The sequence below is a fragment of the Netta rufina genome, assembly GCF_964035555.1.
Source record: "Netta rufina genome assembly, chromosome: 28".
Lineage (NCBI taxonomy): Eukaryota > Metazoa > Chordata > Aves > Anseriformes > Anatidae > Netta > Netta rufina.
In genome coordinates, this window is record NC_140152.1 from 4154434 (window position 1) to 4163008 (window position 8575).

Below are 8575 nucleotides of genomic sequence, written 5' to 3' on the forward strand. Positions count from 1 at the left end.
TCAGCCTGGGGTCATCTGGGGGGGGCGGTGGGCGAAGGGGAACCCCTCCGACACCTTGCTCTAGGGAGGAGAAAGAGTAGGGTGAGCTCCCGCCGCCCCCATAGCCCCCCCAAGCCCCCCCAAGCCCCCCCAACTCACCATGGGCACCTCATCCAGCCGCTGGAAGCCGGGGGTCCTGCAGCGGCACAGCCGCACCAGCAGCAGCGCCGCGGCCCCCACCAGCACGGCCACAAAGAGGCAGATGACGACGACCAGGCCGGGGTTGGGTTTGGTGGGGGGAAGCTCTGCGGGGTGAAACGGGCACCCCGTTACCCCCCGGCACGCACCCCCGATGGGTCACCCCGTACCCGGCTCCCCCATGTCACCACCACCACCCCCCGTGGGGACCAGCACGGGACCTTCTCACCCCCCATGGCCCAAAAATATTCAGGAGAGTGGATATTTTTGGGAGCGGGGGAGTGATCTGGGGAAACCTGAGGGGTTTGGAGGGCCCCAGGGACCTGCACCTCGCAGCCCCCAAGCCATGGGAGTTGTGGGGTGGGGACAGGGACACCCGGTGGCCCCCGGTGGCTCAGGGCTCCCTTTGGGCACCAGAGCGCATCCAGTCCCCGCGGTGTGCGGCGTGGGAGGGCACGGTGCAGACCCCCCCATCCCACCCTGCCCGCACCGGGGGGCTTCCCCCTCACCTGGGGGGCCGGCCCCAAGGCTGGGGCCGATGATGGGAGCTGTGCTGGGGCCGGGGGTCGGGGCGGTGATGTGGCTGGTGGCCGGAGCTGTGCTGGGACCAGTGGCTGGAGCTGTACTGGGACCAGTTGCCGAGGCGTTGCTGGGACCAGTGGCTGGAGCTGTACTGGGACCAGTGGCCGAGGCGTTGCTGGGACCAGTGGCTGGAGCTGTACTGGGACCAGTGGCCGAGGCGTTGCTGGGACCAGCGGCTGGAGCTGTACTGGGACCAGTGGCCGAGGCGTTGCTGGGACCAGCGGCTGGAGCTGTGCTGGGACCAGTTGCCGAGGCGTTGCTGGGGCTGGGGGCTGGTGCTGCGCTGGGAGCAGGGCTCTCGGTGGGTTCAGCAGGAGAGGTGGGAGCAGGAACAAGCTCGGGGTGCCCCGACGAGGACGAGCTCGGTGCTGTGGAGCCGGACAGGGACGTGTTCGCCTCGGCCTCCGTGGCCGCGGTTCGTGGCACCGCCGTGTCTGGAGCTGGGGTCACCGCCATGGAGCCTGGTGTCACGGCTGGACCTGTGGGTGCTGCTGATTTTGGGGATCCGGGTGGGGAGGGATCCAGGCTGGGTGGCGGGGTGTGTGCTGTCGTGTTCCCCTGGCCGAACGGAGGGGACGTGGCCGGGTGCGAGGTCCCCAGCAGGGTTGTCCCCACGCTGGTGGACACGGAGGAGCTGGTGGAGGACTCGTTGTGCGTCCCCGGGGTGGCACCAGCGTGCGAGCCGTTCCCAGCCCGTGGCGCTGTGGTTCCCGAGGTGTGTGGTGCTGGGCTGGTGTTCGTGGGGGCAGAATCCGTCCCTACAGCGTGGAGGAGAGAGCTGGGCAGCAGGGACACTGCAGGGCACGGGGTGGGGGGCAGCGGGCAGGGCTTGGGGGGCGAGCGGCGCTCACCCCAGCTCATTCTCCGGGGGGGGGGGGGTTCAGGAAGAGAGGAGCACGAAATTCAGGTTTAATTAACATCCGATCCCCCAAAACCTTAGGCCTGGGAAGCCTCTGAAGGCGGTGGGGACGAGCAGAGCGGTGCCGCGGTGGCCTCAGAGGGGACTTGGCAGCAGGGGACGTGCCAGCCCAGCCCTGGTGGCACCCACGGCCACATTTCCAGGGCAGGGCAGTGGCAGCAGCGCCCTTGTGCACCCCGCTGCTGTTTGCACAAGGGGAGCAGTGGGGCCAGCCCAGCCCAACCCCCATGGACAGAGCTGGCCCCAAAGGGGTGACCCCACCAAGGGGTCCCCAAAGCCCCCCGGGACGGACCCTTCCCGGGAAGAGGGACGCAGACGAGGACGCAGGGAGGTGACACAGCGTGGATACGGGTGCCAGCCACGTGTCCTGGGTGGGGGCTCGGCCCCCCAAAACCCCCCACCAGCAGCTGGGGCCGCGTCCTGCCCCCACTGGGAGTGCTCCTTGCCCTACTGCAAGCCCCCAGGGCTGAACTGAACAGGGCAGAGCCCCCCCAGGTCCCCTTCAAATCAAGGGGGGGGACACCCCCACAGACCACCGGCACCCCCCCGCAGCACGCAGCCCACCCGCTGCACCGCGCCCCCCAGCCTCCGGTGCCGGTGTCCCCCGGGGGGGGTTCCCCATCACCCGGTACCCCCGGGATGCCCGATCCCACCCGGTGCCCCGGTACCTGCAGCCAGCAGGGCAGCGGCGCAGCAGAGCAGCAGCCGGAGCCCCCCCCGGGCCATGCCGCTGCCGGCGCCGCCGCCCCGGTTCCCGGTGCCGGTTCCCGGTTCCCGGTGCCCGGTTCCCCGTTCCCGCTCCGCCGCCTCCCGTCGCCGCCTTTATCCGCCCCGGGGTGGGGGGGACGGCGGCGCCCCCTGCCGGTCCCGGGTCGCCCCGAAGCACCGGGGGTGTCCCCGTGTCCCCGTGTCCCCCCCCCGTGCCTCAGTTTCCCCATCTCCGGGGTCCCGCAGCCTTGGGTGGATGCGGAGCGGTGGGGGACGGGGAGGGGGCACGGGGCAATTGGGGACACGGGGAGGGGGGGTGGGGACATGGGGAGGGGGTTATGGGGGTTGGGGATGTGGCTGGGGGGGGTGGGGACACGGGGACATGGGGATGGGGGGCATGGGGACATGGAGATGGGGATGGGGATGTGGGGACACGAGGATGTGGGGACGTGGGGACAGGGGAGAGTGGGGGCGTGGGGAGGTGACCGGGGGACATGGGGTGTGGGGACACGGGCAGGGGGATTTGGGGACATGGGGACACGGGAGAATGGAGGGGTGGGGACATGGCTGGGGGACGTGGGGTGTGGGGCACGGACATGGGGATTTGAGGACATGGGGACATGGGGATGCAGGGCATGGGGACACAGGAGCATGGGGATTTGGGGACACGAGGATATGGGATGTGGGGACAGGGGAGCATGGGGTGAGGACACAGGGCCATGGGGCTGTGGGGCCATGGGGACAAACAATATGGGGACAAGGAGACACAGGGATCTGGGGACGTAGGGACTCATGGACATGAGGATGTGGGGACACAGGGACATGAAGCACGGGGACGTGGGCACATGGGGACATGGGCGCCACCGGTGACACTGTACCCACTGCGGGAGGTGGCCGTGGCGCCGTGCAGGCTCTGCCCCATGCCAGAGCTGCAGGGCTGGGGCACGGCACGGCCGGGTTTGGGGCCGTTTCCTCCCGGCAAACAGCAGCCAGCAGCCTCGGCTCCGTGCCACCGCGGGTCCCCTGGGGTGGCCACGCTCCCCACGGCACCGCCACGGGGTGCCAGGCCCTGCCCCGACCCTCTGGGGACCGGGGTGTTCTCGGCTCGGCACGGCACGGCTCGGAACAGGTCCCCACCTCCTTTCAGGGCTCCAGCAGCTTGGCACCCGTCCCTAAATGTTCCCAGGAGAGCCGTGTCACCCCCCCCCGGTGAAGGGTTGTGCCCTAAAAACCCAGCCGGGGAATCACCGCTGGGGAAACTGAGGCACGGGCACGGCCCCCTCGGGGTGCTCCCGGCCCTGCGCAGGGGGGTCAGGGGCCGGATCCTGCCCTGGGGAGGGGGGAAATGAGACTGGGACAAATGGGGTTGGGGACGCGCTGCTGTGGGATGGGTGCTGGGGCCCGGCCAGGGCTCGCAGGTTGGGGACAGGGAGGAGGAGGAGGAGGAGGAGGAGGAGCAGGAAGCGAAGGCTGGCGGCGCGGGGAGGTGGCTCACCCCAGGAGAGGAACCGGGGGTGGGGGATTTAGGGGCGGGGGGGGAGGAAGGAATGGGGTGACCCCAGCACAGAGCCACCCCCACAACCTCCCCTACCCGCGGGGGCCAGCTCGCCACCCACCCCAGGGTGCGGGGGGGGACCCATGAGGACAGCCCCAGCGGAACAGTGGGAGGGGGAGCTTGGTGACCCCCCCCCAGGGGTCTGCAGGGCAAAAACACAACCAACTGCGTTCCCCCCACCTCAAGACACCCCCCGACACCCCCAAAACCCACCCCCAGCACCCAATTCCCCCCCCAACAAACCCACAACAAACCAAGCCCCCCCCAACCTCCAGGACCCCCCCCTGCCCAGCCCAGAGGAGCCCCCAAACCCCCCAAACCCCCCCCCAAAAAACCTCCCAACCCCCCCAGGAGACCCCAAAACCCCCCAGGAGCCCCCCAAAACCCCCAATCCCCCCTCCTCCAAGCCCCAATCCCCCCTCCACAAGCACCCCCATCCCCCCCACAACCCCCCCCCAATTTTCCCCCACCCTCTCCCCCATGCCCCCAGCACCCCCCCACCCCCTCCCCAGCCCCATTTCTCCCCTTTTTCCCCCATTTTTCCCCCCCTTACAGCCCCACGTCCCCCCCCCCCCGCCCCAAGATGGCAGCCGGCCGCGCCGCTTCCTGCCCGCGCCGTCCCTCCCTCGCCTCCCTCCCGCTGCCCAAACTCCACCACCACCACCCCCAGAAACCCCCAAAATCCCCATTTTTCCCCCCAAAACAACCCTTCCCCCATGAGGCGAAGCAGACAGCGAGAGGCAGCTCCGGCACCGAGCTTTACTGGGGCCTCCCTGGAATGTGGCGGACGCGGGGCCCGCGGCGGGGCCGAGGCCTCAACAGGGGCGAACCGGGGACCCCCCCCGCCATCAGTCCTCGCCCTGGTACCGATCCGAGGCCCCCCCTTTCAGTTCTCTCGGGTTTTGGTTAATTTTTTTTTTTTCTTTAAAGAAAACGGGGCACACCCCCCGGAGCCCCTCAAAAGTCCGTGCGGGGACTCCTCAGTCCGTCGGTCCCCTCAGTCCATGGCGGGGTGTCCCCCCTCCCCTCTCTGTCCCCCAGCTTCTCCCCCACTTTCTCAGTCCGTGGGGGTCCCGGTAGGGTCCCGGTAGGGTCCTGGGGGTGTCCCCGGTGTCTGTGCCCGCGTTGGCCGGGGCTCAATAGGCCGGCACCTGGTGCTGGTGCTGGGGCAGGAGCTGGCAGCCGCTGTTGACGTGGCTGAGCACCTTCTGCTTGAGCTGTGCCACCTGCTCGCGGAGCAGGCTGGCGGTGGAGGCCAGCTCGGTGTTCTGGCTCTTGAGGCTCTTCACCTTCTCCTCCAGGCGCGAGATGCGCTCCAGCTTCCTCTTGCGGCACTTGGAGGCGGCGATGCGGTTCCTCAGCCGCTTCCGCTCCGCCTTGATGCGCTCCTGCGTGTCCATGTCGATGGGAGACAGCGGCGGGCTCTCGCCGAAGCTCGGCACCTCGGGCACGATCTGCGGCTCGTCCTTCAGCGGTGGAGGAGGAGGAGGAGGAGGCGGCAGCCGGGGCGGCGGGGGCCGCGAACGGGCCGGGCTCGGCGGCGTAGCTGACGGCCGGGTAGCTGCTGAGGTTGGCGTACACCGGGGGCTCCGGGGCTAGGCCGGCGGTGGGCAGCTCGCCGGCTCCTCCGCCGCCACCGCTGCCACCGCCGCCGCCGCCACCCGCCGCCACCGCCGCTCCCCCGGCGGATCCGGTGCCGCCGCCGCCGCCGCCCAGCTGGTTCTGCTTGTGCAAGTCCTCCAACGCCTTGACGAAACCCTCGGCGAACTCCTGCTCCTCCGAGGCGGCCGCTTTGGGGTAGAGGAACTGCCCGCTGGTCGGCGTGGTGGTCACCAGCCCGTTGGACTGGATGATGAGCCGCTCCAGCTCGGGGGACGCCAGCTTCAGCAGCCCCAGCTCGGCCGAGCCCAGCAGCCCGGTGGATGGGGCATCGCCTGCACCCGCCGTGCTCGCCGCCGTCGCCGCCGCCGTCGCCGCCGTGGCTCCCGGTGCTTTGAGCGCCGCCGCCACCTGCTCGGGCAGCGGCAGGCCGAGGGCGTCCTTCTTCATCATGCTGCCGCCGGGGAAGGGCAGGAGGAGGCCGCTGCTGCCGGAGGAGGACGGGGCGAAGCCGCTGCCGAGGCCGCTCAGCAACACATCATCATGGTAGAAGGGTGTTTCCATCCTCCTCCCCCGCCCGGCTGCGGGGGAACGGGGCGGGGGGGGGGAAAAAAATTAAAAAAAAAAATTAAAAAATTTTAAAAAATATAAAAAATGTGGTGGGGGAGGGGGGGGGGTCGCGGATCGATGCTCGGGGTCGGGGAGGGGGGGAAGGGAGGGCGGGGGAGGCGCCGGGGGCACCGGCCGCGGCCCCGCTGCTCCGCGCGCGCACACACGCGTCTGGCGCCGCCGCGGCCCCCGCGCCGCTTTATATACGCGGCGCCGCCGCGGTGACCTCACCGCGCCGCGCCCTGATTGGCTGCAGATGACGTTTTCGCCCGCCCTCATTTGCATGCGGGGGGGGCGTGGCCTCCTCCCTCCCCTTCCCCCCCTCCTCCCTCCCTCCCTCCCTTTTCCTTTCCCGCCCCGGGGAGGCGGGGCCACGCCCACTCCTGGGCCCCCGCCGTTGCCATGGCGACCGGCGGGAACACGGCAACAACAGCGCGGGGGCCCCTGGGATGACGTCATGGCGGGGCGCGCGGCGGCGGCGGCGGCGGGGGAGGGGTCACGTGGGCCGCGGCGCGCGCGCGCGCCCCGCCGGGATTCCCGGGCACAAAGGGAGGGGGCGGGGCCAGCACCGGCCACGCCCCCTCCCCGGTGCCCCCCCCGGTGCCCTCCCCACCCCCCCCACCCCCCTCCGTGCCCCCCCCGTGCACCGTGGGCGTCCCGGTGGGCCCAAAGCACCCCCCCCACCCCCTCCCGGTACCGGTATCCGGTACCCTACCCCCCCCAATCCGTTTCCCGGTTTCGCAGCGAGGCGGCGGGGAAGGGGTTAAGCGGCGGCGGCCCCGCGCGTCACGGCCCGGCCGGGCCCGCGGGCGGCTGAGGGGGCGGATGACGTCAGCAGTGACGTCACCGAGCGGCGGGGGGGGAGGAGGAGGAGGAGGAGGAACGGGGAGGGGGGGAGGGGGGGGGGAGGAATTAACGGGGAGGCGGCGGGGACCCCCCCGGGACACACGGCACGGGGCAGGGGCAAGCCCCGGTACCCCCCCCCACACACATATACCCCGCTAATTAACCCCCTCCCCGGTAATTAACCCCCCCTCCGGTAATTACACCCCCTCCCGGTAATTAACACCCCCCCCTCTCCCGGTAATTAACCCCCAACAGGCCCCGGTCCCACCGGGACGAAGCCGGGCCCCGTTTCCACCCCCATCATTACCGGGGCGCGGCCCCGACCCCAAACCCACCGGGCCCTGGTCCCAAACCCAGTCCCAAACCCCAAAATCCCCCTCCAGGGCCTTTACCCGGTCTTTACCGGGGCCCCCGGTGCCGTCCCCGGCCCCAAACGCCCCCACCGTGTCCTCAAGCCTCCCCTCACCCCATTTTCCCTACAATTTGCCCCAAATCTGTTATGGTTTCTACGCCAGCACCTCGTCACCCCATCACCGGCCCCGTGACGACCCATCGGGGTCGGTCACCCATGGGGTGCCCCTGCCCCTCTGGTCCCACGGGGTTGAACCCCGAAACGGGGGCACAGGGGGCTCGGGATTTGTCCCCTGGGGAGGGCACCGGGAACGGAGCCGGGACACCGAGAACCCTATAAAGAAAAAAAAAAAAAAAAAAAAAAAAAACAAAAAACAAAAACCAGGACCCCATTGGGACCGTGCTGCCCCTGGGGGCTCGGGACAATCGAAAACAAGAGAAAAAAAAAAAGAAAAAGAAAAAAAAAAAAAGGTAAAAAAAAAAAAAGTAAAAAAAATAAAAAGGAAAAAAAAATAAAAAGGGTAAAAAATAAAAAGGGAAAAAAATGAAAAGGGTAAAAAAAATTAAAAAAGGGTAAAAAAAAATTAAAAAAAAAATTAAAAAAATAAAAAAGGGGTAAAAAAAAAAATATAAAAAAGGGTAAAAAAAAATAAAAAAAGGGTGTTTAAAAAGGAAAAAGCGAGGAGGAGGAGGGCCCGGTGCGTATTTTTAGGCGCTTAGCGCAGCCCTGAGGTATTTGGGCAGCCCCTCCCTCCCTCCCTCCCTCCCTCCGGCTGCTCGGGGCCGGTTCCCGGTGCTGTACCGGGGCTGAGTCACGGCCCCGCCGCCGAACCGGGGACCGGGGGAATTTGGGGAGCGGGATGGGGCCGGGTTGGGGTTGTGGGGTGGCTGCCGGGAGCCCCGGAGGTTTTTCAAGCCCTGCTGTTGTTTTCGTCTGGCTCCTGGTTTAGTTTTTCGGCCCCTTGTTGTGGGGGCAGGAGCGGAGCTGTGGGGGTTGAGACGGGGCTTTTTTGGGGCAGAAAAGGGGTTTTGAGGGGTTTGCCCGAAGGTTTGCTCCTCTCACAAGGAGCCCCCTCCAACCCAGCCCCAAATATTCCCCCAGAGATAGAACAAGGCAGCGGGGGGGGAGCGAGGAAGGAAGGCTGCGAGGCCTGTGGGTGCAATTAGCGAGCAGAATTAACGAGCTCGGGGTTTCTCCGGGAGATAAGGAGCACTCGGAGGGCTCTACC

The 8575-nt window shown here is 68.1% G+C and overlaps 2 protein-coding genes across 2 annotated transcripts; both read right to left on the minus strand.

Moving 5' to 3' along the window:
* Positions 1-2458, minus strand: CIST1 (colon, intestine and stomach enriched 1; the record flags this gene model as incomplete). The annotated part of the gene is made up of 4 exons (XM_084302605.1): positions 2347-2458; positions 687-1517; positions 139-284; positions 1-60 (listed from the first exon to the last, which is right to left on the minus strand). The coding sequence occupies exons 1-4, from the start codon at positions 2402-2404 to the stop codon at positions 1-3; spliced, it is 1095 nt and encodes a 364-aa protein (XP_084158731.1). The 5' UTR covers positions 2405-2458.
* Positions 2459-4932: 2474 nt separating this feature from the next.
* Positions 4933-6208, minus strand: JUND (JunD proto-oncogene, AP-1 transcription factor subunit). Its single transcript, XM_084302640.1, is given in 2 exon segments — positions 4933-5458; positions 5460-6208. Coding segments are annotated over 2 exon segments (1026 nt in total). The 5' UTR covers positions 6105-6208; the 3' UTR covers positions 4933-5077.
* Positions 6209-8575: the final 2367 nt, after the last annotated feature.